Source organism: Penicillium roqueforti (assembly GCF_015533775.1).
Source record: "Penicillium roqueforti strain LCP96 04111 chromosome Unknown scaffold_06, whole genome shotgun sequence".
Classification (NCBI taxonomy): domain Eukaryota; kingdom Fungi; phylum Ascomycota; class Eurotiomycetes; order Eurotiales; family Aspergillaceae; genus Penicillium; species Penicillium roqueforti.
This window is the reverse complement of record NW_024067570.1, coordinates 629,687-656,244: the sequence shown is the minus strand read 5'-3', so window position 1 is coordinate 656,244 and position 26,558 is coordinate 629,687. Positions and strand designations below refer to the sequence as shown.

General features: G+C 51.5%; 7 protein-coding genes across 7 annotated transcripts; 3 read left to right on the top strand and 4 right to left on the bottom strand.

The window, feature by feature from the left end:
• Window positions 1-863: 863 nt before the first annotated feature.
• Window positions 864-4,647, top strand: LCP9604111_3753 (SAPS family protein; the record flags this gene model as incomplete). The annotated part of the gene is made up of 4 exons (XM_039071376.1): window positions 864-2,879; window positions 2,930-3,601; window positions 3,762-3,803; window positions 3,973-4,647. The coding sequence occupies 4 exons, from the start codon at window positions 864-866 to the stop codon at window positions 4,645-4,647; spliced, it is 3,405 nt and encodes a 1,134-aa protein (XP_038930416.1).
• A 528-nt stretch (window positions 4,648-5,175) lies between these two features.
• Window positions 5,176-7,406, top strand: LCP9604111_3752 (SET domain protein; the record flags this gene model as incomplete). The annotated part of the gene is made up of 4 exons (XM_039071375.1): window positions 5,176-5,192; window positions 5,247-5,795; window positions 5,863-6,122; window positions 6,202-7,406. 4 exons carry the CDS (start codon window positions 5,176-5,178, stop codon window positions 7,404-7,406), a joined length of 2,031 nt encoding a protein of 676 aa, XP_038930415.1.
• A 384-nt stretch (window positions 7,407-7,790) lies between these two features.
• On the top strand, window positions 7,791-9,408 carry LCP9604111_3751 (NADH-quinone oxidoreductase subunit NuoF; the record flags this gene model as incomplete). Its single annotated transcript, XM_039071374.1, has 3 exons — window positions 7,791-8,048; window positions 8,107-8,178; window positions 8,251-9,408. The coding sequence occupies 3 exons, from the start codon at window positions 7,791-7,793 to the stop codon at window positions 9,406-9,408; spliced, it is 1,488 nt and encodes a 495-aa protein (XP_038930414.1).
• Window positions 9,409-10,030: 622 nt separating this feature from the next.
• On the bottom strand, window positions 10,031-10,710 carry LCP9604111_3750 (uncharacterized protein; the record flags this gene model as incomplete). The annotated part of the gene is made up of 2 exons (XM_039071373.1): window positions 10,031-10,580; window positions 10,700-10,710. The coding sequence occupies 2 exons, from the start codon at window positions 10,708-10,710 to the stop codon at window positions 10,031-10,033; spliced, it is 561 nt and encodes a 186-aa protein (XP_038930413.1).
• Window positions 10,711-11,032: 322 nt separating this feature from the next.
• On the bottom strand, window positions 11,033-12,934 carry LCP9604111_3749 (putative MFS transporter; the record flags this gene model as incomplete). Its single annotated transcript, XM_039071371.1, has 2 exons — window positions 11,033-11,714; window positions 11,775-12,934. The coding sequence occupies 2 exons, from the start codon at window positions 12,932-12,934 to the stop codon at window positions 11,033-11,035; spliced, it is 1,842 nt and encodes a 613-aa protein (XP_038930412.1).
• A 965-nt stretch (window positions 12,935-13,899) lies between these two features.
• On the bottom strand, window positions 13,900-20,719 carry LCP9604111_3748 (uncharacterized protein; the record flags this gene model as incomplete). The annotated part of the gene is made up of 6 exons (XM_039071370.1): window positions 13,900-14,013; window positions 14,082-15,743; window positions 15,797-16,033; window positions 16,186-19,937; window positions 20,231-20,332; window positions 20,626-20,719. 6 exons carry the CDS (start codon window positions 20,717-20,719, stop codon window positions 13,900-13,902), a joined length of 5,961 nt encoding a protein of 1,986 aa, XP_038930411.1.
• Window positions 20,720-22,450: 1,731 nt separating this feature from the next.
• On the bottom strand, window positions 22,451-24,690 carry LCP9604111_3747 (acetate--CoA ligase; the record flags this gene model as incomplete). Its single annotated transcript, XM_039071369.1, has 5 exons — window positions 22,451-22,513; window positions 22,581-22,852; window positions 22,904-23,033; window positions 23,085-24,590; window positions 24,652-24,690. The coding sequence occupies 5 exons, from the start codon at window positions 24,688-24,690 to the stop codon at window positions 22,451-22,453; spliced, it is 2,010 nt and encodes a 669-aa protein (XP_038930410.1).
• Between the last annotated feature and the right edge of the window lie 1,868 nt (window positions 24,691-26,558).

The window sequence follows — 26,558 nt, the reverse complement described above, 5'->3', positions numbered from 1 at the left end:
AAGTAAGATTAAGCGAAAAGCACTTCATAAAACCCAGAACTACAAAGTCATCTATACTCATAGATCGTGCAGTTCATTCTTATCTGGTGGTTTTGATCCCCGCGGTGATTACATACGTGTTTCCGCCCCTGCTTCTACAGGGCTCGTGGCCATCAGGGATCGGTAATCGATCAGCACAGCTTCCCCCGAAGCGGAACCTTTCTTTCTTCTCTCTTCAACTGCTTTCTCGACGGACAGATGTTGAGTCGCCATTCCCGTCTCTCTCTCTCCGTGCGTGTGCCTAGAGTCTGCTCATTTTGACTCAACTCCACTCACCCCATTTCTTCATCTTCCCCTCCCCAAACCCACAGGGAGGTTCGGATTTCTCTCTTTCTTCGTCATTCCCTCGGGATTGAAGGTATGCTCTATCAAGGGCTCTGACTTCTGGTCTAGTAGCTTCTATAAATCCTCCTGACCAGATCCTCCAACTCCGTCTGTCGCATCCCGGTGAAGGCGGCCTGCTTCACGGGTACACACATCATCGGGACTGCTGGTGATGCAAGCGGGTGAACCTCATGGCTAATAAATTCTCTATTCATACAGCGCTAGACCGCTTCAATTTTCAATCGACTTTTTCTCCATCTCCAGTCATTTATCGGCCGTGACGGTCGAGAGCGTACCCCACCCGACCTGCGCGACCTGGTCTGTGTTCTGTGTGTGGACACCACGCTTGCTTGCCGCTGTATCGGCCTGTCGCGCAACCTCTCCTGGGCACCCGATCTTTCGACCAACCCTTGTACCATAGACTGCTCCGTTACGACATCTCGGAGACGAACGAAACGAATCCATCTTATGAATTATTTCCCTCGGGTATATACTCCATCATGTTTTGGCGCTTTGGGGGATATGCGAATCTTTCCACCATCGATACCCTGCTCGACAAACCCGATCTCACTCTTGAGGAACTCTTAGACGAGCCCGAAACTATTCAAGAACTGAAACAGCTTAATACGAAACTCATTGAATATCTGCGCGAGGATCATGCCTTGAAACGGCTTATGGAATACGTCACGGCACCGAGCTTGGTGAATGACGACGAAGATGATGCGAAAGACACTTCAGAGAAGGGCAAGGATGATGCCGCTTCTGCGGAGCAGACAGATATGGACGAGGAGAAGGAAGGGGATCTGAGGGATATTCTTGACCCGGATGACCTAGACAAAGTCGAAAAGAAGCGTCTGACGCATGCCTATATCGCCTGTGAGATTCTCTCATCAGAGACATGGTCCATCCTCGAATCCATGATGGCCAACCCTGCATACTTGGGCGAATTCTGGGGTTTCCTGCGACGACCTCCTCCTCTTGATTCATTGCAGGCAAGCTACTTCACGAAAGTAAACGAGACTTTGCTTGATAAAAAGACCGACGAGATGCTGGAGTTTCTCAACACCCTTGATGGAATTGTCCCAGCATTGTTGCAGCATGTTGATAACCCGATGGTCATGGATCTTCTCTTGAAAATTATCAGTCTTGAGAAGGCAGAGGGTGGCCAGGGCACTGTTGACTGGCTCAGATCCCAGGGTTTGATCCCCAATCTTCTGTCTTTCTTGTCCCCCGATCGTCCGGCGTCCGTTCAAACCTCTGCAGGTGACTTCCTGAAAGCGATCATCACTATATCTGCAAACGCAAGCCCGAACGACCAGTCATGTATTGGTCCTAACAGTTTGACACGCCAGCTTGTCTCCACCGAGTGCGTACAGCAGCTCATCGATGCGATGCTCAAGGGTGGCAATCCCCTGACTGTGGGCGTGGGTATTGTCATCGAGGTAATTCGCAAGAACAATTCCGACTATGATCCGGAGTCCCTTGGCGGACCCGATACAATGCTCACCACTTACGACCCAATCTACCTTGGAACGTTGCTGCGTCTCTTCGCTAAACATATTCCCCAGTTCATGGCTCTCATTCAAAGTTCCCAGCACACTATTCATGAGGGAAATAAGCTCAAGACTGTTGAGCGAGGAAAGTTGAACTCTGCTTGGGGTGGGCAAATTGAGCCTCTTGGTTTCGACCGATTCAAGACGTGTGAATTAATGGCGGAGCTGCTTCATTGCAGTAATATGGGTCTTCTGAATGAACCAGGCAGCGACGAGTATGTTAGGCAACGAGACGAGGAGCGTGAGCGGTTAATCCGTGAAGGAGGGTTCGATACGCGAGGCTTCGATACACACCAAGATGAGCATTCTGGAGTTGATACCGCGGCCGATTTTGCGAACGATTCAGCCCTCGATTCTGGATCCCCAGAAGATGCCAAGGTCACAGAAGTGCCACACGTGGGTGAAGATGACGGATTTGAAGATGTTGGCGCATCTGGTGATTTAGTGAGTGCAAAAGCTGATGCCGACACAACGGCTACTGCAAACTCGCAGCCGACGGAAACGGTCAGCGAAACCTCTCCATCGGAAATCACAGAGCCAGAGCCGGTGTCTTCCGAAGAAACCACGGATAAATCTGAAAGTTCCACCACACCCATTGATCCCTCGTCGCCTACTACTGGTCTCTCTGATCAAGTCAGCGCCATGAATCTTGAAAGTGAACCACAAGACGAGCAGCAGGAGCCTGGAAAGGACAACCAGGAGCCTGTGGCTTCCCTCTCCCAAGATGTTCCAGCTCCTCTCTTCTCCAAGGAACAAGCATCCGAGTCAGACTCCGCCCCAGCCGATCAATCGGAAGAACCATCTAGTCTTATTGAACAGGTCGAGGAAACGAGCGTTCCGAACGACGGAGGCGATGAGGACTCGGCCGAACAATACATCCAACTCGATACTGACGGGCGACCTGTGGTCGGCGATTACCTGAAGATCCAGTTCGTGGAGAATAAAGTTGTCCCAACGATTCTGGTTTGTATTTCTTTTAGAGAACGTTGAACACCCACGCTAACCATTGATAGGGCTTCTTCTTCCGCTTCCCATGGAATAACTTCCTGCACAATGTTGTTTACGATGTGATTCAACAAGTCTTTAATGGGCCCATGGAGCGTGGCTACAATCGGGCACTCGCAGTCGATGTATTTGACACCGGACGAATCACTACCGCGATTGTTGAAGGGCAGAAGCGCAGCGATGAGACCCAGCGGACTAAGCAAATCCGTCTCGGATATATGGGACACCTTACTCTTGTTGCGGAGGAGGTCGTCAAGTTCAGCGAGCGTCATCCGCCAGAGTTACTCTCACGGTCCGTTATGGAGAGCGTGTTGAATCCCGACTGGATTGAGTACGTCGAACAAACTTTATCAGAGACTCGCGAACGCGACAATGCTATTCTCGGCGGTGTTCGTCCTGATATATCGGTTGGGCCTCGCCAGACTAGCCTTAACAACACCAACTCTGGCCAAGGCTTCTCTAACTCCGCTCTGGCGGACGTGGGATTGAATGGAGGAATCGGTGGCTCAACCTTCCAGAGTTTCGACCTCGGCCAAGGAGGTGTTTCCGGTGGAGCATTCGGCGGAGGTGGCACCTCCCTTTTGAGTGGCTTTGCCAGCTCAAGCGACGACGAGGACGAAGAAATGGAGGACCAGGACGAGAGAGACTCCGGCAATGCCGATCAAAATGACAATGACAATGTGGGTTACCTCTTCCGATGGACATGATGGTGCACGATCTCAACCGATTCCGTGCATCCCCCATTATCTTCACCATTCCTTCCCGGTTTACCCCTCATGTATCCCAAGCTATAGCAAGGGCCAAAGAGCCAGAATTCCAGGTAAAGTGCTGGATCGCTAGTGCTTGGGCAATGTGGGCTTGACTAAAACTGGTATCATGCCTGTTAGCTGATGTTCATTGCCGATATCGTGTTGCAAATCTCAGCCCAGGGGAGGGGGGATTCTCGTGTCACTTTGTCCTGAACTGGGTTTCTTATGCACTTTTCCCTTTCCCTTTACAAGGAATGGGCTGTCAGATGTATTGTCTTTTTACTAACTGACTTTCTATTAAGGTGTTCACAAGTTCAGCCAGTCAACCTATTCCTATCTTACCCCCGCCACCTGCTCCATTGAGCTTGGGCCCTTCCCGCGCACGCCGTCAGTTAGCCGCACGTCTTGCCGCTCAAAAGCAACAACCATCAGAAAATGAAGGCGACGGAGATTACAGGGGGGCCGAAGGAAGTGAGGACCGAGAGTCAGATTGGCCGGATAACCCATTCGTAATTGCAGGGATCGATGACCCCGCCGACGCAGGCAGCTCTGCGTTCCCTAATAGTGACTTTGGTTCAGCCGATGGCAAACACTCACCTACCTTCCCGGAATCAGGATTCAGCCCTCCAGACTCGCTATCAACTAACTCATCTGAAGATGAAGGTGATGGCCACGCAGAATCCGTGAGGCGACAGGTTCGTGTCCCTCTAGAAGTCGAGGATGACGACGATGATGAAATGGGTGAGATGGTCGGGCCGAGTGGCATTGGCATGATGGACTCCGACGACGAAGACGAGGCTATCATAAACGAATCTCTTGGTTACTCCAACCTCTCGGGCCCCGCCCGATACAACAACTTCCGATCACGAGCCGTGAGCTCCCATTATGATGATGAGCAAAACGACAGCAGTGATGGCGAAGATGATGGATTGGTGGAGATAATGGTCCCTGGCCGCAAGGCCTCGACCTCGAACTAAGCCTGGGCTCTTTGCATTTGATTTCGTGGCCATGACGGTAAATCCCAACGGCAAAAACCGTGGGGGCGAGTCACCGTTGCGGCATGGCGTTTGTATATAGACTTTCCATCGATGGAGTAGCCATGGGGTTCTGCATGGAGAGCTTTCTGATCTGATGTCTTATTTGTGTCCTTGCATGTATTCGCATGCTACGTGCCTGGGATCGGCTTACGAGTCTGTGGCTTTTGATTGGTATTCGCTTGTGTACGATAGTTGTCTGGAGAAGCGAATTGATTTATTTTGAGCAAATAGTAGGAAAGCCTATATCAGCCCGAAAGTATCATTTCGTAGATCATTCTTATAAGACGCGCAAAAAAGAACGTTGAATCTCTCGGAGAAAAAAGCGGGCCCCCACCATCCCGCATCAATTCTTCTCAGGACTTTGACACAACCAAGTCGGTTCATTCTTGGATAACTTTGTCGGTAGCAATCAGTCGTGCCTGTGAGAAAATATATCCAACAAAAAAAAAAGATACACTTGCTTCAAAAATGGCAGCTTCCTCGGAGTAAGTGCAGTCTGGAGATACGTCATTCCCAAGCGTATATCTAACACAAAACAGACAAGTCGATCCAAGTTTAAAAGCTCACACAGAGCTAGTGAACTGGTTCATCCAGCATGGTGGCACGGTCGATAAGAGCGTGCGCATTGCACAAGACGCCTCGCGCGGCGTGCACCTGCAAGTGAGAGCAGACTGGCCAGAAGCCATCCGAAAAGAGACCCGAGTGATCAACACCCCAATTAGCGTGTCAATGTCCTGGTACAATGCAATTGGCTATGAGTCACCACGGGGCTCATTCCCCAAACACGGCGTTGACTTTCCGCGGACATGGATCGACGACGTCGGGCCGGAGGAGACTTTTGCCTTCTTCCTCATGGGCCAGTATCTACGCGGGCCCGACAGTTTTTGGTATCCGTATCTTCGTACCCTGCCTCAGCCGGGTCAATTGACTACCCCGTTGTTCTTTGGTGAGGAGGATGTAGATTGGATTCAGGGTACTGGGATTCCCGAGGCTGCCGTTGAGAGGATTAAGATATGGGAGCAGAAGTATGATTCGGGCTATCTTCAGTTGGATGCAATCGAATTCCCGGATTGTGAGCAGTATACGTGGTGAGTACGAGATACTGCTGTCTCTGTTATTCTGCCCGAGGATGACATTATGCTGATTTGTATACAGGGAGCTGTATCTCTGGGCTTCGACTATCATTACCTCCCGGGCATTCTCGTCAAAGGTTCTATCTGGGGCTGTCGAGCCTGGTGATCTTCCAGAGGATGGAGTCTCGGCGCTGCTTCCGCTCATTGACCTTCCGAATCATCGACCAATGGCGAAGGTTGAGTGGCGAGCGGGTGACGAGGATATTGGTCTTCTTGTGCTTGAAGATCACTCGGCAGGCCAAGAAATTTCCAACAATTATGGCCCTCGTAATAATGAACAATGTACGTATCCCATTTGCCGGGGCGTGATATCCGAGCCTTGAGAACGCCTGAATCATCATAGACACTGACCATATGATAGTGTTGATCAACTATGGATTCTGCATTGCCGGCAACCCAACCGATTATCGCATTGTTCATCTGGGCGTGAAGCCCGACAGCCCGCTCGGCGAAGCCAAGGCTCGCCAGCTCGAACTGTTCCCTCAGGTTGCCAAGAATATCGAGGACCACTATTACATCTTCAATACTTTCTACCCACTACTGGCTCCCGAAACAACGATGGAGCACTCGATCTTTTCACCGGCATTGTTCAATGCATTGACCGTCATGGAATCAAACAAACGCGAGCGCAAATCACTCGAGATCACCGAGAGCTGTATTCGCATTCTTCCGGGATATGGAAACAACCATAGTATCTATGCTGCACTCGCTCAGATTAGCTTCGAGCTCATGGCTCATGCCGCAAACCTGAAAGCCAGTGCGGAGCATCTGCCTTTGCAGCCAACCACCCTGAACCAGATCCACTCTCAGATCTACCGCAACGGCCAGATAACATTAGACCAGGCTGCTTTGGTTATCGCTACTTGGACTATTGCACGCGGGAGGGAACATAAGCGTGGTGAAAGTTGGGAAGATACCAAGGTCCTCCTACATGAAGTAATGGCACGCGTCCCGGCCGGCCTTCTCTCAGACGAAGTCATGTCCCGGATCCGAGTGCGTATCCTAGAACGTCCGTCCCTGATCACTAAAAATGGTGAACTGTTCAGGTTAGGCGAACTTTTCAGCCTTCTGCCGGCTGAAATGCAGGAGCCGGCTCAGACATGCTTCCAGCACGCCCTGGGAGAGGCTAGCCAGGCCGTTCCGAGTATATCCACAGATCCACAGACCCTGTTTGCAACGGTTATTTGCTTGCTGGTTGCAACGTATAATTCGCCAGAGGCACGGTCAAGATTGTCCTCGCGTCTCAACCGATGGTTTACTTTCCTGCTCGAGCAATACCCTCTGCCTTCCAGATCTATTGAGACTGGTGTGGATGAAGCCAGCGAAACACTTCGTCAATTCCAAAGATATACTACGGCAGCACAACCAAGCTCATGGGCACCTGGTGATGGGGTTAATTGGCTTACTGAGGACAGCGGGTGGTTGGACTCGGAGTGGCTTCAATGGTCATGGACGGTGGCGGGCTCAGAAATGGTGATGATTCCTCTTGATCCATTTGAGATCCTCAAGATGGAGGGATCATTGTCTATGTTGAAACAGGCATGTCTCTATGTACCACAAGAGTAGATAAAGAGGAAGTAGACATAGAAATGAGCGAGTCGTTTATGGTCTTCGTTAACAATCCTCTCTCTTAACCCCGATAAATCGAGAAGAAGAAAAAAAGTTAGAATAGACGTTCAAGAGGAATTTCGAACAAATGCTAGAGAAATAGGCTATTTAACTGGCCATATCTTTATGTATATGGATCACGTGATATGGCATAGTTATACCATCCTAATGTGGAATTCTGACTCAGCAATATTGTCACGTGTGAGCATATCACCCAATCATATCGAGCCCAAAGGCGGATCATTCAGCAAGCGCAGGAATTGCCGTGAGCTCCACGACTCCCTTCCCTTCTACTCCACGACCCTTTGACCCTCACTACGCATTGTCACCCCCGCCGTCATCATGATATCCAGAGCGGCGGCTCCCTCCACCTCCTCCCTCTCCCACCTCTCGATCCGCTCCCTCCGCGCTCCGGGGGCGGCAGCCCGCTCCTTCGCATCTGTGTCGGAGGCGCCTCCCGTGAAGCACCATGGCGGACTTAAAGACCACGATCGGATCTTCACCAACCTTTACGAACATCATGGAACGGATTTGAAGTCATCAATGAAATATGGTGATTGGTACCGCACCAAGGATATTATTTTGAAGGGTGATGATTGGGTGGGTTGTCGCACAATTGACGATCTGGGGAATTACCAATTGCTAATCCCATGACCAGCTCATCTCAGAGATCAAGGCATCCGGCCTCCGTGGCCGTGGTGGTGCTGGTTTCCCCTCAGGATTGAAATACGTAAGTGGCCCACACGCAATTCGGACAAATACCAGTGCTTTAGGATAACCGAACTGACTCGCTACTCGATAGTCGTTCATGAACTTCAAGGGTTGGGAAAAGGACCCTCGCCCCCGTTATTTGGTTGTCAACGCAGATGAGGGTGAGCCCGGTACTTGCAAGGACCGAGAGATCATGCGCAAGGACCCCCAGAAGCTGATCGAAGGTTGCTTGGTGGTGGGTCGTGCTATGAACGCCAACGCCGCCTACATCTACGTCCGTGGCGAGTTCTATCACGAAGCTACCATTCTCCAGCGGGCTATCAACGAGGCCTACGCGGCTGGTCTGATCGGTAAGAACGCCTGTGGCACTGGATACGACTTCGACGTGTACATTCACCGAGGAATGGGCGCCTACGTTTGTGGCGAGGAGACCTCGCTCATTGAGTCTATTGAAGGCAAGGCTGGCAAGCCCCGTCTCAAGCCTCCCTTCCCCGCCGCAGTCGGTCTGTTCGGTTGCCCCAGCACAGTCACCAATGTCGAGACCGTTGCTGTGACACCGACCATCATGCGCCGTGGTGCCAGCTGGTTCTCTTCCTTCGGCCGTGAGCGTAACCACGGTACCAAGCTTTTCTGTATCTCCGGTCACGTCAACAACCCCGTCACAGTAGAGGAGGAGATGTCCATCCCGCTGCGCGAGCTAATCGAGAAGCACTGTGGAGGTGTCCGCGGTGGCTGGGACAACTTGCTCGCCATTATCCCCGGTGGCTCGTCAACTCCCATCATCCCCAAGTCCGTGGCCGACAACCAGCTCATGGACTTCGACTCCCTCAAGGACTCCCAGACCGGTCTGGGTACAGCTGCCGTCATTGTCATGGACAAGTCCACGGATGTCGTCCGCGCCATCTCCCGCCTGTCTAAATTCTACAGACACGAGTCTTGCGGTCAGTGCACCCCCTGCCGTGAGGGCAGCAAATGGACCATGCAGATGATGCAGCGTCTCGAGACCGGCAATGCCCGCGAGCGCGAAATCGACATGCTTCAGGAGCTCACCAAGCAGGTTGAGGGCCACACCATCTGCGCTCTGGGTGAAGCTTTCGCCTGGCCCATCCAGGGTCTGATTCGCCACTTCCGTCCCGAGCTGGAGGCCCGTATCCGCCAGTACGAGAAGGAGCTTGGCGGTGCTCCCTTCGCCGGTGGCTGGCACCCCGACAGCCGTGCTGAGGGCAAGTTGATCTCCCCTGGCATGTAAACGCACCTCCCACCTTTCGTTTTTCCATTTACAACCCCTTTTCTCCCTGTGTTGTCCCCTCAAAAAGAAGCAGGAACAGGTCGAGGATGATTATCGCTTCTAGATCCCTCTTATATCTCCCTCTCCCTGGCCGGTAATGTTTTCTGTCTGTCTGGTCCAGCCGGGGAGGGTGGCGTTTCTCTTTTCTTTACTCAGCCCGATCCCCTCGTATTCATCTATCGCGCCTAGGTTTCCTTTATTGTACAGTTGGTAGCAAATTTGATGCATTTGATGTCTTCATTCGTTTTATGTATGGCGGGTTTTGGGTCCATCGTGCCAACTGGATTTCTGGCCAGAAGGTTAACCATCTGCCATGAATCAACATTGATATATCTGTAGTCTCTCAAAGGCCTAGAAGGAGAATAGATAAGAGCGGAAGAGGATCTAACTAATCGACGCTAGAAGTCCTAGATATTGCAAGGTAACAATCTTGATTCTTGATAATAGTCACTATATCGCAGCCTTCTTACTACCCTCACTAGCCATAAGATAGTGTGTTACGCTGTCAAGCTACTATATCTGAGAAATGTCGAAGTCCATTTCGATGCTCCGACAAGAACGAATCAACGTTTCTCTTCTCACTTCATCCAACTAACCGTTGAGCAAGCACTTGACAAGGCCATTCGCCTTTCACATTCACAGTCTCGAATCTCTCAAACCCTTGAGACTCATAGTACTGGATCAATTTTCCATCGCCACCCGCATAGCAATCTACCCGTAGTAAAGAGACCCCAGCCTTCCTAGCAAGATCACGCGCATGGTCCAAGAGACGTCTACCAATCTGACTGCCAGCACATTGCCGATCCGTGACTAATAACCGCACGTAAAGCTCAGGCTCAGAGACAGGTGTCACATAGGGCATTTTATCCCCAAGAGCGAGCGCACCGACGACGACCCCCGGCTCTTCTCCGTTCATAGTTTGGGCGAGCCAAAGACCATGGCCGGTTGTTGCAAATTCTTTGAGTTGCTCGGCGCGTTGTGGGTTCTCGGAAAAGGATGCTGTTCCCCATTGCCCGGTTCTGTTGTGCGATACTAGCCATTGGACTGCGGTGTCTAGAAGATGGAGGACTGCCGGGACGGCGTCTGCTGTTCCCCGCACGATAGTTATGTCGTGGACTCCATTCTTAATCGGGCTTTTGAGATTTTTGTTAGTATCTGTGAGTGGCCTTTCGCTTTTGTTCTTCATTTGATATTGGCCCCTTCCGATCTACCTCTTCTCGGGTAGGTTGGCGCTTTGAACAATAATACTTACTTTGATGCCATTATCCAAGCAGTCTGAAGGGACGATTGTTGTAAAATAGCCTCAATAAGCTCAACTAGTTGAACTTTTGGGGGGATCTTTGGAAATTGTCGAGTGAGAAGTCCTACTGTACATCCTGGAGCGGAGATAGGTAAATAAAGGCTTGGCAATGACGTAATCTCACTGTGCATTCATGCAATCGCAGGAATGTGGAGATATGCCGCGAGCGATGTAGCATATCCCCATTTTCTCCATTTCCATCAAGCGATTAATAGGCGAATCAATTCAGTAACAACATAGTCTCTCACCTCGGAATATCAGAGCGATGATCTCCCGTCTTCCGCTTCACTCCGTTCTTCTAGGTTCTTCAGCGACATTAGCATCATTAGCACCAGCAACCAATTCCTGAACATTAGTATCCTTCTGTTCTCTCCCATCGGCCTTTCCTTCGATCTGAATCTCAGCAGCTCTCGCATCCTTCTCCATCTTCTGTTCGATCTTGAGCAACCTCTTCTCTCTCCAGCCCATCCCATACACATTCTCAACCCAGAGCAGCCCCATTCCAGCAGTCATGGCCAAGCCCAAGAAAAAGAAACACCATCCCCATCCCATGCCACTTAGCATTTGGCTAATGACCGCGGCACCAACAGCGCCAAGGCAGCAGCGAACAAGGTTGCATGCCGATGCAGCTGTGGCAGGCTTGTCTGGGAATAGGTCGACAAGAAGGGTGTTGAGGCAGTTCAGGGCCGCAACGAAGCAGAATCCTATAATGAATTGCAGCACCAGTGGAGCGGCTAAGTGTACTCTTTGCTGCAGCACCCACCCGTACGGGATGAATGCTACAACGCCGATGGCCATTGCGGGGAATACTGTTTGCAGGCGAGTGTGCTCGATCGGAAAACTGCGCAAATCGTCCCCTTTCTGGCGGTTCACTGGAAATCCGAGCTTTTGGGCTGTCCGCTTGTAGTTGTAGTCAATGACTTTTCCATACAGGACTGCGCCGAGGCAAGAGCTTACCCCGAGGGGCCTGCGAGTTTGTTAGTATGGACCCCGGGGTCAGGAAGATGAGGCAGACATGAAGACTTACAAGAAACAGAGCCCAATCTGGAGCTCGCTGAATCCATACAGGGGACCAAAGAGATTAGGAGTGCTTGTTAACAGAGCGATATTCGCGAACATCACAATCCCGACGTACGAGATGATGATCAAGGCATCCCACTCCAGTAGAATGACAAAGGAGCTGAGAGGATTCGGGAACCTAAGTCTCTTAGTATGCGAGGACTGTTGTTGCGACCCTTCTGCATCAGTTTGCCTTTCCTCAGACTGTGTCTGCCTCTTCGACCACCATTGGATAACCGACCTGCGCCACCACTCGTTCGGTACTGCACGGCCGTCACCAACAATTTTGCGTGCCGTCTCCGGCATAGTAAGCACATAGAACACCAAGTACCCTCCACTAACAATGACCAGGAACCAGAAGACACTGCGCCAGCCGAGGAATTTGGCCAAAAGACCACCGATAACAGGGCCCAGCGCAGGCGCAACCATAACACCTGCAGCCATAGGCCCGATATATTTCCCACGCTCTGCTGTTGTCGTAATGTCCGCTATAACACCATATCCAAAGGCCACGGTGCCGCTGCTCCCTGCGCTCTGGAGACAGCGGAGGACAATCAACGCCGCGAAACTGTTTTGTAACGCCAGTCCGATGTTAGCAGCGGTGTACACTGCGAACGCAATGACATATGCTGGACGTCTACCCCCGGTGTCGGCGAATGTGCCCATGAAGCTCGGGACTAGGCCTTGGAAGATCATATATGTTGTGACTGTCAGGTTGATCAGCTCGGGTGTAAGGTGGTAATTCCGTACCAATGTTGGCATGACCGGGTAGTAGATTTGACCGGAAAGTGGGGAGAAGAACGACGCAAGAGTCACCATCATCACGATGAATGACCTTTCGTATTTGCTGAATGCCGAAAATGATGGCTGGGAATTGTCCGGTGCTGTTTCTGTGCTCTCGATATGTGGCTCGGTAGCTGGCGAGCCTGAGTCTTCGGGTTGAATATGGTCGTTGTTGGCATCGCTGGGGGATGTATGTGTGGTTGGGGCTGCGACGGGTGCTTCATCAAACCCGCCATATCCACTATCGACTCGCCTTATATTGCGATCTACCGGGGTGTGCTGGAAGGGACCAGGTACTGTCACTGTCTTTCCCTCGCGAGTTCCTTCAGTCAGGTGCAGCTCCATGATGAATAGTGTGTAATAAGCCGGATAGAATGATAACAGGTGGATATGAGAGAGGTAGAGAGGAGAGAAGCAGCAAAGTACCGAATTATACTCCGTGACTCTTTCTTGAGTCGTACTTTCCCCAAAGTGTCGCACAACTACGTTCTATGGTTTATTGCAACCCATTCGGAACGGAGTAGCTAGGCTTCTTTTATACTATCCAAATTTATGTATCACTTTGCAAGGTGTACGGAACTATTTAGCATCCCAGAGAAAGTCTAGCACTAAATAAAAACCACTTTGTTATCATCTTTATCGGTCTTTTTTGAGGTCTTTTCCACGGTCCTTTAGAATGAATAATTACCCCCTGGTATTATAGCACTTATTTTTGTCACAAATGTACCACCGACCTCATTGACTTGCGAAACTCCATGCTCGGGGATCCTACTTCTGGGTGCCCTAATAGAAATATGCAGTACGATAGAACAGGTGTAATTTCACAGATAGTTATGTAATTCTCTAAGTCATTAAAATAATGCAAATACAATTGAATAATAACAACATTCACTTTTGAGAGGTTCGATCGCGAGTACGAGGTGCCTATGCGCCACTGTTGTGATATGAGGCTGGTGCAGATCAGAAATCAAGCCACACCATCGGAATAAATTCCCACATTGCCTATGTTGTATACGAAGAACCAAAATCGAAAATTAACTTGATCTACTCGTTGTATATATAAGCTTAGTTATTGGAGTCTAGGTTGTGCTTCAGTGTACTCATGTATAGCATCATTCATGTCTAATACGAGAGATTAAGGGAACCGGACTTGTGCACTAGCAAGGGGGATAGAATACAGATGAGACAGATAGTAAAAAGAGCAGAACAAAAGAAAAAGATCAGTGCTTGGGCGTTAGATAGTTAGTGCCCGCTAATTTCACAATGAACATAGGCAAACTAGGACATTATTCTCCTTATTTCCTCAAGACTTAATAACCACCAGCCATGATGACGCCGTAGTATCGACGGCTCATCTCTGCGGTCTGCAAAACGCGAGCGTCACCTGTCAAGGGCAGGCCCAGGACAGCGGAAGATTCAACGGACTGTAAAAAGACGGAAGTCAGTAATGAACGAAAGCAATATATCAGCGGAAAGGAGGGAGGGAACTAACATGAACATCTTCGTGTGTAATCCAGCCGGCGACAGCCCGGCTCATCTCCTTGAATGCAACACGCTCCTCCAGTCCTTCCAGACTGGATCCCTGGACACGATCGCCCATCGCAACAAGAGCGTTCACTAGGCGGTTCAGGCGAATTGGATCACGTCGGCCGCTGGTGGAGTTGACAAGGCGGAGGAAATCTTCATAAACGCCGCCGCCAGAAGACCAGCCGCGCATTTTACGCTCAGGCGCGTCACCGAAGCCGGAGACCAGAGTTTCGAGGGTACGGTAGTCGCCCTCGATGATGGTGCTTGGGCCGACGATGCGACAAAAGGTGGTGTGGGCATCGTTCCAGTGCTTGCCGCGAATAAGACAGTCTACCTCACGGGCAGAATCGCCGATGTCGCGAGCATACAGAGCCTTGGCAACCCAGATCCAGGCTTCGGGAAGCTGGAGATCAGTGATGAGATATTGCCATGCCAGGTCGGAGGAGCCGTCGGCAGCGAAGGGCTCGGGGAGTTGAGCGGCGAAGCGGGCGAGAGTTTCTTGGACAGCGCCCTTTCGGTCGTTACCTTGGGAGAGGTGCAGGAGGACAAACAATGCTTGATCAAGCTTTCCGCCTGCACTGAGTTCAGAAGCAAAATCCCGGACGAGTTGGTCAGTTTGGTGCTGGTTGATTTTGATGGCCTGGTTTTTTCCGACTACCGCAGCGAGAACGTGGTGTAGCTGGAAGGACAGTCGGTTGGAGAGACGGTCACCGGAGACGGATTCGGGAAGGAAAGATGCGGGGAATTCAACGGGTTGGGTGACGTGGCCTTGAATCGCCGAGAAGGCCTTGAGCAGAACCCAAAGAGGAGATTCGCGCCCAAGGGTGTCAGAGCCAGGCTGCGGGACTGCACGGGTACTAGCCTGGTGCGATGGGTGGGGGAAGGCGGGTTCTTGTCCGGTGGCCAAGTCCGCAAGGAACTTGGAGACAGCTACCTCGATTGGCTCATCTTCAGCCGTGCAATACCACAGACGAAGACCAAAGGCCTGGAACCAATCTAGGTCGAACCGCTCGGTGAAGCCAAAGCTGGAGGCCCGGTCTTCAAGCGCACCGCCCGATTTGCCTTCGCTGCGGAGAGCATTCCCAGCGACCAGTTCGTAAAGGGCTCGTATGGGTTCAGTCATCTCCGAGAGTATGTTGTTCTGACGCCACACATCGATTTGGTTCGCTATGTCGGCACGCGAGGTAGCATCGCGGCCAATCTGTGCGACTATAGTCGCCAGATGGGGATTTTGACTGTCAATCAGTGTCTTACAGGCTTCCTCCACTCGGTGCGAACAGATCAAATGAACGGCCCGTTCCACAGGGGAGCGAATTGCATCCAGGTTTTGGGAGTGCTTTTCACGAATGATTCCCTCCCAAAGACGAGTGAGTCGGTCCTTCCTGATCCGGTGCGCAAATTGCTGTCGTAGGCGCGGCGGTACCCCCGCTGAGATATCGTCCTCAATATCATCATTGAAAAGAATGTTGAGAAGCTGCCACACCAAGCGCTCTTCTTCCGACTGGGAACGGGTGGATGGTGACAGAGGGAACTGCGACAGGTCGATCCTGGCCATACGAACGAAAGGGGTGCCATCAATGCGCTGGATAGAGGACTGAAGCCGCTGGACATCAAGCATTTCCCTGACCTGTATCATCATTAGTATCCAGTTCAATAAACCAATAAAGCCACTAAACCTACCTCGCTAGATTGGTTGTATGTCATGACTGCAATATCACGGTCTTCGCTGAAAATGGAGAAGCTTTCTTTCCAGGTCTGGTTCACCCCTAGGATTGTGTCCCCCATATCATTTTTGACACAGATGAGGGAATCCATGGGACCCCAGCGGGGTTTGAAAGAGTCATGGAAAGCGGCATCGGATTCGCTCATTTGTGTTGTATCGCCAGCGAAGGTCTTGGGTTGCTTGTTGTAAGGCCACTAGAGGAAGAAAAATGGTTTTAGCTCAGGTTATCACATTTGTTAAACTATCTGAAAAGTGACGCGCAATTTCATAGATACATGATGCAGTGAGAAAAGGAAAAAAAGAAAGGGAATTATAATCAGTGTGAACATAAGAAGGGAGTTCTAACCTCAAAGCCCTTTGGCGTTGCTTTAGCCTTCAGCGGAGAAGGGGCGGCTTGCTTGCGCGGCTGCTGGAACAAAGAGTTCATAAGATCAATGCTGTTTGAGAAGCCTTTCTTCGGAGATGCTGTCGCAATGTTTGTGGGAGATTCATCGTTCACGAGGTTACGATCAATGAAAGCGCTTGCCTGCATTTCACGCAAGGCATCACGGTTCTGCTTGCGAGGGCTGATGGTACGCTGCAGCTGCTCGGCCCAGTCGCCACTAAGATCAAGCTGAGGCTTTGCGGGACTGCCGAAGTGTCTTGACATATGGTAAGTGGTATCCAGGTCACCATTGGTGCTCTGATAGTCGTTCCGCTCCACGGTGCGATGAGGAGTAGGAAAGGCACCGGCCATATCCATTTCATCTGCCTCATCTGATCCAACTACCGAATCGCCAGACTGTTGGCTCTCGGTGACGACGTCGTCGTCATTCTCAGTAGTCGAACCCGTGGAGCCTTCCTCTAAAAAAGACTCGGTTTCACCGTCAGAAAAATAATCATCCTCCACAGGCATGGCCTGGTTAGCGAAAGAGCCAGGAACAAGCTTGCGCTTTTTGAAGTCGAAAGTATCGTCTTCAACACCAATCATGGAACCGACGAAGGACTCATCGATAGAAAAGGTAGACTGATCGAAAGACGCGAGGTCGAAGTGAGCCCTGCTGGTAGCGTGGTCAGGGCCTTGGGCACTCATGGTGCTTTGGTCGTGACTCTCACCTTCCTCTTCATCGTAGTCAAGGCCATATGTAGTGAAATGAGGCACCTTGAAAACCCAGGTTCCAGTCTCAGTTTCGTAGTTAACGAACTCGGTATCGCCCACTTTCTGCAGACGATCAATGTGTTTGTCAAACAGAGGACCACTAGTGACAGGCGAGTTGCTCTTCTTATCTCTACCACGGGGCCAAGAGTTCTCAATCCGTAGGGTAGATGGCACGTTCAGTCCCTTGCCCCTGGCAGGCTTGACCGATTCCTCGGGGTAGACAGTAATCTTGCGAAGACCAATATCCACAATATTGGAGAAAAGATTGTCCAGATCAACGGTAGTCAGATCAACGGGGCCGTTGAAAGTAACAGAACCACAGTTCTGACGGCCAACGGTGAAGTCAACGACTTGTCTGAGCTGGTCGCGGCTCATCCTGCTAAGCTCGGCACGGGAAGGTTGCATCCAGTACTCACCAGGTCTTGGGTCACCACCGGGGATGAACGTAAGACGCTTAACAGTAGCACCGTTGGTGGTTTGCGGTGCACTTTCGGGGACAACGGCAAGGTCACGGCGGGCAGATTCGGCCTCGGGACGATCAGAAGTGCCGGCAGCATCGAAACCATTCAGGCTACCGCTCTTACGCACAGAGCGAAGGAACCCAAGCTCCTCAGCAGAGGGCTCGGAACTGTTAGGTTCAACGTGAACAAGTTCTCCGCCATTGACCCCGGAGGTATGAGAGTCGAAGCTGACCTTTTTCTTCAGCTTGTCGGAAGAATGGGCATCTTCTCCGTTAGTGAGCAGGGGGGCCGGGGTGTGAAGAGGGGCCGGGGCAATGCGAGAGGTCGAGAATATTTCATTTCTCAGACCACGGTTGATAGTGAGACGCTTCAGACTGCTGTTACCACGTACGCTGCCAGCCTGCAGGGCACCGGGAGAAAGAATGCTGTCCGCCTCTGGATCGAAGGTCTTGCGAAGGTTGCTAGTGGAGTAACTCTTGCTGAAGCTACGTCCAATGCTGCCATTGACGCTGCCGCGGAGACTGCTACTGCCCCCAGCACCACCCAACAAACTACTACCAAGACCAGATGAGGCACCAGTGCTGCCAGATGGCGAGCCATAGGTAGAATAGGAGAAACCATATCCACGCTTTGGAGGGGTGATGAGTCGATTGGCAGCGTTGGGAGTAATTCTGTAGACCGGCAACGGAGTTCGCTGCTTTTGCTTCATGCTGGAAGACAGTGGCGTGGCAAGGGGACCGGGAGCCGATCCACCAGGGGCAGGAAGACCAGAGAAGATGGACTGACTTCCATACGGGTTTCCATCAAGAAGCGACGCTTGGAAGCTACCAGGGGCAGGCTGAGACTGTTGTCCGGGCATTGAGGCACCGAAAGCACTGACACCTAGGCCACCCTGCGGTTGCTGGTTTTGACCACCGAAGAGCGAAGAGCCGGCGCCTTGGCCCGTGTTGGTTTGGCCGCCGCCGAACATGCCGCCACCACCAGTTCCCGTAGTCGAGGAAAAGAGACCACCAGGCTTCTGCTGCTGTTGGTTCTGCGTGTTGAACAAGCTACTACCGCCAGCAGCTGGCTGGGGCTGCGAGGCACCAAAGCCAGAGAAACCACCCGTGGTGGGAGCTGGGGTAGATCCGAAGAGACCACCGGGCTTTTGTTGATTCTGTGAACCGCCAAATAGCGTACTTCCGGTACCAGCTTGCTGATTTTGGCCACCGAAGAGTGAGCTACCTCCCTGCTGCTGGGGTTGCTGCTGGGCTCCACCGAAGAGCGAAGATCCAGCAGCTGGAGTGCTGCCAGCACCGCCGAGCAAACCTGTTCCGGCTCCCTGTTGCGGGGTGCCCCCAAATCCGCCGAACAATGACTTGGGTTGGGTTTGAGCTTGATTCTGTTGGTTTGCACCACCGAAACCACCGAAGGCACTTGGTGCTTGCTGCTGAGCACCACCACCAAAGGGTGAGGCTGTGGCGGTCGGAGCTCCGAACGGATTCGCGGCAGTGGTTGTTTGGGTATTACCGAAACCACCGAAGGCGCCACCAGTTGTACCAGTGGCGCCAAAGGCGGGCTTGTTCTGCTGTTGCTGGTTGTTACTACCGAACAAAGACCCGCCGGTGTTGCCGAAAGCCGATCCAGTACCGGTGTTGCCTCCGAAGCCACCAGCGGTCTGTGTGGCTCCCCCAAAGAGGCTTCCTGATGAAGCTGCAGGAGTAGTTCCACCGAATAAGGAAGTTGCTGGTTTGGCTGCTGAACCGAACAAGGGATTAGCACCAGTGGAGCCGAATCCACCGGCAGTCTGGGTTGCACCGAAGCCGGTTGGCGCACTTGTGGCAGCCCCTCCGAACGGAGTGGTGCTAGCGCCAAAGGCAGGAGTAGCTGTTGTATTTTGTTGACCAAATCCACCGGTTGTAGTGTTACCGAAAGCAGGAGCGCCAAAACCACCGGCTTGGCCACTGCCGTTGCCGAAACGACGACCTTGTTGGTAATCCGCTAGGCGCAGTTCCTCGAAAGACCATTTACTGTAGGGTTGCATAAAACAGATGCTTTGGTAGTGGTTCGTGGTGTTGGCTGAGCTGGTATCCTTCTCGTTCCAGGGACTGAACGGGGTGCTGCCAGTACCTTCGCAGTTAGGTAGACCTCCTTGGAAAGCAGTACCTGAGCCGCCGAAACCTGTGCTGGGGGTTGTGGTGGGGGCAGCGGTAGATCCGAAGCCACCGCTAGTGCCGAATGCGCTGGTACCGGTAGCAGTGCCAAAGCCCGTAGGTTTGGCACCACCGAAAAGGCTTCCACCCGCAGGGGTTGCGCTGGCATTGGCGCCAAAGCCGCCAGTGGTACCGGTAGAACCGAATCCTCCACCAGCACCGAAGCCGCCGGTGGTACCAGCAGTCTGAGTGCCTCCTCCGAAGAGAGACCCGGTGTTAGGAGTGTTGGGGGTGCCGAATCCACCGGGGCGAGTTTGGCCGCCGAAAAGGGCATTAGGTTGTTGGGGTGTAGTATTGGTTCCGAATCCTAATGAAAATCAAGAGTTAGCAAACACGATCGACGTTTCAATGAAGCGACTAAACAAGTGCAGATTGATGAAGAGTGGTCCTGGGGCGCATGTCGGTGGAAATGTGGGCAAGTCGCAGGTGTGGAGATTCCAGGGGGGAGCCACGAGCGGTCATTCCAGGGGGACCGAGGAGCACATTCACAGATCCCATGTGCGCGAGCGGTCGTTTGGATCGCAAGGCCACGTGATGCGACGGGAGACCTCGCCAGGGAAAATCGGGAGGGCAGCGCAAAGCTCACGATTGAGCACGTACCTCCGCCAGTGCCGAAGCCAGTAGATGTGCTAGGGGTGCTACCGAAGGCGCTTGAAGTGCCAGTAGTAGCACCTCCGAACGGGGAAGCTGTCGAGCCAAAGCCTAGATGACGGAGGGGATCGCGGTCAGAGAGACTTGGATTCGAAGAAGCTCTTGCATTCCTTATCTTGTTGTGGTGTCGCTAATGCATCCAAATGGTCCGCTGGTGAATTTCAATTGCACGGCGAAGCTTATTATGTTGAAGTTTTTTGTCTTGCGCGTGGCACCATCGCGGGTCGGAATTAGGAGCATCGATTGTTGATAGGGAAAGCCGAGGACACGAGTAGAATGGGAAACATGGGGATATGGCCCCAATGTACAAGGGGAATTCGAAAAGGGGGACAGAAAAGACCTACCTCCACCAGTGCTGGTGCCAGCTCCGAAGCCAGTGCCAGTACCAAAGCCGCTGCTTTGGTTGTTCGAACCGAACCCTCCAAATCCGAAAGACATGATGTCGGCTGGACTTTGTCGGGTGTTCACGAAGTCATAGGTTGATTGCGCACAATTTCGAGAGAGTGCAGATCAATAGAATGAGACTTGCGAGAAAGGGTGCGCGGAGATGAAGAGAAGAGAGGAGACGCGACAGAAAAGAAGAGTTAAGTTTGCTGGAGACCTGTGTTAGGTAAGGTCCGGGTCACAGTGATCCGTCACGTGACAGCTGCCTAAATCGGTTTCTTCCAATGAATGCGAGCAAGGACAATAGATGATAACAATAGAGTTGTTTTTGATCTGTTTATTGACGGGTGACTCATTGATGCATACTGCAGCTTGAGGTGAGATATCTTATTTATCGACAAGTATTGTTTTTTATTCACAATTGATGCCAAGGTGAAACCTTATGTATACATATCTACTTGATCTAGTTTACATCCCACTCTAATTCTTTCCCTTTCTTAATTCTTGCTGTATTCATGACTTCCAAATGATCCGTCAGTTCCTACAATATTTAACCAAAGTCTTACTTCCAAGGCTTATATCGACATGATTGATTCCTATCACCTCTAAACACGAAGAAGAACGTATAGACAGGCCCATATGCGTCTAGTACCTCGTAACCTATAATATGACACATACTAGCTCCGTATAGATGACTGCCATCCAATCACCTTAAATCTCGAGTGATCGGTACAACCACGTGCGCATATCAGGTGGTCACCGCTGTAGACCGGACTCCCACGCGCCGAAGGCAACTATAAAAACACAGCCTCATTGCTATGATTTCCTAACCTAATTCGAGATAAGATAGTTACTACTGATAATTCTCAACAAAAGCTAGAGAGTTCATAGGTTATTCACATGAGGTTGGTTCGCATTCTGCATGAGAGACCGCAAGCCATCATTAAGAGAGTTGAGATCTCGCGGAGGTTATGTAGGTCCACGACGAGACAACAGCGACTTATGTACGGAGTACTCCGTAGGAACTATGTGCATAATGCCATGCCGACTACATCCAATGGGGGCTAGGGCAATGCAGGTAAGAAATAACCCCTCATTGGGTATGTACGAACTCACCTGGGCATAGGAGGATAGGTCCCACGATAGAAGGTACCCACCGATAAATACTATACCTAATTGGGATGGGCCTTCCAAGGTTGGCATCTTGGATTATGTAATGTGCCATTTTCGGTCTGAATCCGGCAGAATTCCGACTCAAAGGCGGAAGGCATAGTTAAGCCAATAGGAGTGCTTCCAAAAGAAAACCAAGCACTAAGCCTAATTGGGAAGCCTTGGCGCTCCCGAGGTCTTCATTAAAGAGTGGGGTTGATTTTAAGTCTGGCTGCATCCGGGTTTGCCCAGGGTTTGGTCCGAGGTAAGTCATGCAAGACGTTTACATGCAACTAATGGATTGTTTTACAATTGGTACATAGATATTGACCCCGATAATTAAACATAAATCCAAAACTTCGAACTCGAAGTATATTTGAAGCCCAAAAAAATACTATTCACATCGCTTCTGAGCGAGCCAAGGGAATCTCAAGTACAAGTAGTCATCCTGAAATCGGGCAAAAAAAAAAAAAGAAAAGAAAAGAAAACCGCCCGCATAGTCGAGTCCGATTCCGACATGAATCTGGACCGAGGTCGGGGGTGTATGATCCACTGAGGATCATCGTGCTACTTCCAAAATCTCACCGGGAATTTTGTTCTCCGACGTCATTATCATCAAATTCATAGACCTTCACTTTACTTCTGGCGGGCGGCGTGGACGGTTGCGATGATCTTCTCCACGACACTGGGGTGGGAGAGCTATAAAGATGATTTCGTTAGTTATTGGTCTAGATATACGATTGCAAGTGTTGAGGATTGTGCTTACCGTTGAGATATCACCGAGGCTGTCCTCCTCACCGCTGAGGATCTTGCGCAGGATACGGCGCATGATCTTTCCACTGCGGGTCTTGGGGAGGTCATCAACGACGAAGACGGCCTTGGGAGCGGCGAAGGGACCAATGGACTTGCGGACTTGCATGGCAAGGTCCTTGCTGATGTTTTCTGTCGCGCTGCCCTCCTTGAGAGCAACGAAGGCATTGACAGCCTGGCCGGTCAGCTCGTCGGCAATACCAACGACAGCAGCTTCGGCAACGCCAGCTATTTATAGTTAGTATAGGCTCAGTCGGAAGGTTCTGTGATTGCACTTACGGTGCTCGAGAAGAGCAGCCTCGATCTCAGCGGTGGACAGACGATGTCCAGAAACGTTAACGACATCGTCGACACGACCGCGGATCCAGTAGTAGCCGTCGTGATCACGACCAGCACCATCTCCGGTGAACTACATATGAGTTAGTATCAATCCCATAAAGTGAGGTTGCAGGCGTCTTACGTAGTAACCCTTGTACACATTCAAGTAGGTATCCATGTAACGCTTGTGGGCACCCCACACGGTGCGGGCCATACTGGGCCACGGCTGCTTGAAGGCCAGAACACCCTCGACATCGTTGCCAAGAATCTCCTCTCCGGAGACGGGGTCGATGATAGCAGGCTCGATACCGAAGAAGGGCAGGGAAGCACTGCCGGGCTTGGTGGGGGTGATACCTCCGAGAGGGGTGATGACATTTGAGCCGGTCTCGGTTTGCCAGTATGTGTCGCAGATGTGAGCTTCCTCCTTGCCGACAGACTCGAAGTACCACTTCCAGACTTCTGCGGCAATGGGCTCTCCGACGGAGCCAAGAATACGCAGACTGCGCATCTTGTGGTGAATGTGCTCATCTCCAGCGCGCTTCAGCAGACGCAGAGCGGTGGGGGCAACGTAGAATTGTGTGACGTTGTGCTTCTCAATGACATCCCAGTAGCGGGAGAAGTTAGGGTAGGCGGGGGTACTCTCAAAGACGACGGTGGAACAGCCAAGCAATAGAGGGGCGTACACGACATAGGTGTGGCCAGTAATCCAACCAACATCACCACCGCAGAAGTAGCGATCATCAGAGTGGATATCGAACACGTACTTTCCAGTCATGGCAGCACCGAGCAGGTAGCCGGCAGTGGTGTGCATAACACCCTTGGGCTTTCCGGTGGAACCGGAGGTGTACAGCAGGAAGAGAGGGTCTTCGGAGCTGACCATCTCAGGGGCGATGTAGTTGGGGTACTTCTCGACCTCCTCGTGCCACCAAAGATCACGGCCAGCGGTCCAGGGGACCTCGGCACCGGTACGCTTGAACACCAGCACGCTGTGCACATCGGGGCATTGCTTCATAGCCTCGTCCACAATTTTCTTAGTGCCGATGACCTTGCCACCGCGCTTGCCCTCGTCGGAGGTAATGACGACCTTAGAGGAGGCGTCCAGGACACGGTCCCGGAGGGAGTCGGAAGAGAAACCGGCAAAGACCACGGAGTGCACGGCACCAATACGCGAGCAAGCCAGGAAAGCGATCACGGCCTCGGGAATCATAGGCAGGTAGATGGCGACGGTATCACCCTTCTTGACACCACGCTCCTTGAGGGTCCAGGCAACCCGGGACACTTCGCGCAACAACTCTCCGTAGGTGATATTGCGGCCCTCGCTGGGCTCATCGGCCTCGTAAATAATAGCGACCTTATCTGGGTTCTTGAGGGCGTGACGATCGACACAGTTGAACGATGCGTTCAAGCGGCCCTCGACGAACCAGGCATTGTCGCCGTTCTCGAATGAGCCGTAGTGTGTAGTCTCAAAGTCGCGGTCGAATGTGAGGAGCTCGCGGGCCATGCGGGCCCAGAAAGTGTCGGGGCTCTTGATAGATTCTTGGTAAAGCGTCTTGTAATCTTCCATGTCCTTGAGGTGAGTGCCGGTGGGGTGCTTATCGTGGAACGCCTTGGGGACGTGGAAAGTGTCGACATCGTGTGCCTCATGAACCTAGAGCACGCTGTTAGCCTATGATCCGCGGGTCTGATCATCTTAGGTAGGTGACTCTTACCACTGCGGGCTTGGGAGGCGAAACTGGGCCGTCCGACATGATTGCGCGGTCCAATGGGAATGATTAATGCAGGATTCCGTATATAATAAATTCTGCGCGAGACCAAATGTTAGAGGAAATGAATTACGAAAAGTCCAGAATAAGAATGGAGCAAAAGTGGGAGGAGCTCTTTATTAATGCAAATGGTGGGGTTGGCCAAACTTACTTGAAAATGGAGGTTATAAGTTATAAAGCGGTATGGACAAACGGGGAGAGTCGCGGGGGGGTATGTATAGCAATTAGAGAAGAGAAAGAAAAGAAGACCAGGAGGGGATTCACGACATTATTAGTAGTTCCAGCTTGCCCGGGGCGATGTGCCACTTTCCCTTTCCTTCCCTTCCATATCGGGGGTGGCCCGTGCATGGCAGTATCATAAATTACGCCAATACCACTCTATACATCGTGTCTTAGCCGCAGACGGCCTCTAATCTACATGTACATTGTAGAACTGGACTGCTCCACTTCCGATCTCCGAAATCAGGATGGAATCCGATACATTTCGAGTACAATTCACTCCAGTCATAACCCCGTGTCATTGCCCATATGAGTTTGGGTTCGGCCATGCGGGGGTTTGAACGTCCCTTCCGTTGCTCCGGGGTAGCTTGCCCCTCCACGATATTTGACTAAGATGCTGCTCGCCACCTCATTGGGGCGTTTCGAGTCGGGAAGAAACGCTAGTTGGACCGACCACGGCCTAGTTGTTCTCGTGTTCAACCCTTTGTCCGAGTCCAATAGGCGGGGGCCATAATCTTGGCTTAGCCATGGGCCAAGGTCCGGGGAATGTCGCGGGCCAGGGGAGAGCGGGCCACAGGAGGCCTGCAAGTCAGTCACGTCAGTGAGATTCAGAGATACAAGTGTACGACTTATCCTCGAGCCCTTCGAGCTGTGTCCCGCCAAGCCTTCCATGTTGCGTTCGAATATAAAAGACCTACCTCATGCATCCCTTGTATCGATTATGCTACTCAGACCTCGGGAACTCAGTTGGACTTGGATATGTCATAGGATGATGTTATGATGTCACGGGATTTTCGGACCGAGTCTCCCCCATAAAACTTAGTTCGCCATCGAGGCTCATCATGGGACCGGATCGCCGACTTCGGGAGCCCTAGAGAATGTGGGGTGGATGAGTCAGCGCTCCAAACCCGCAATTGGCGCTGTTTGATCGGATGACCATCGTCGTCTGAAACTTTGACATTGCACGTATGTGGTAATCCGGAGGAATCAGGGGGGATTGATATTAAAAGATTAACATGGGCCCACTGTTCGGTTACGAGCTCTATTTGATTTACTCCGTTCCCATGTCGTTACTAGTTATCATAATTATCTTATTGTTATATACGGTTTTATGTATTGTGGGGTAAATGAGGGTGAGACAAAAAGGGGGGGTACCTTGCAGCACTGGGGATTTCGTCTATCTTACTAGCCTTACTACTCGTACTATGTACTACAACATTTGTACTTTGTCCTTTTTCCAGTTCTCAATGTTGAACTGGGGGAAATACTTTAATAAAGATCCTTCTCCTATTCTAGGGGCCCATCCTATCTCTTACCACGAGTCAGGTAATAACTAGCCTGTTCTACGATGTGCATCGTACATTTGACGGCGGGATCTTCGCCCCTCTGTAACTACTGCATGAAGATCTGTGGAATACACGAAATAACCACGCTGTGTAGCTTCTCTGCTAAAACCAAAAGGGCAGTCTAAGATCCACCTTTTCCCACTCATTTCCCAACAAAAAGAACAAACGTGATACCGCACGCTACACCGGGTGATCCGACGGGGTATGAAGCCGTATTGGACGGTAATTACCAGAATACGATCCTGGAAACCCAGCGGGGAGAAACCCAAAACGGGCCAATCAGCGCAA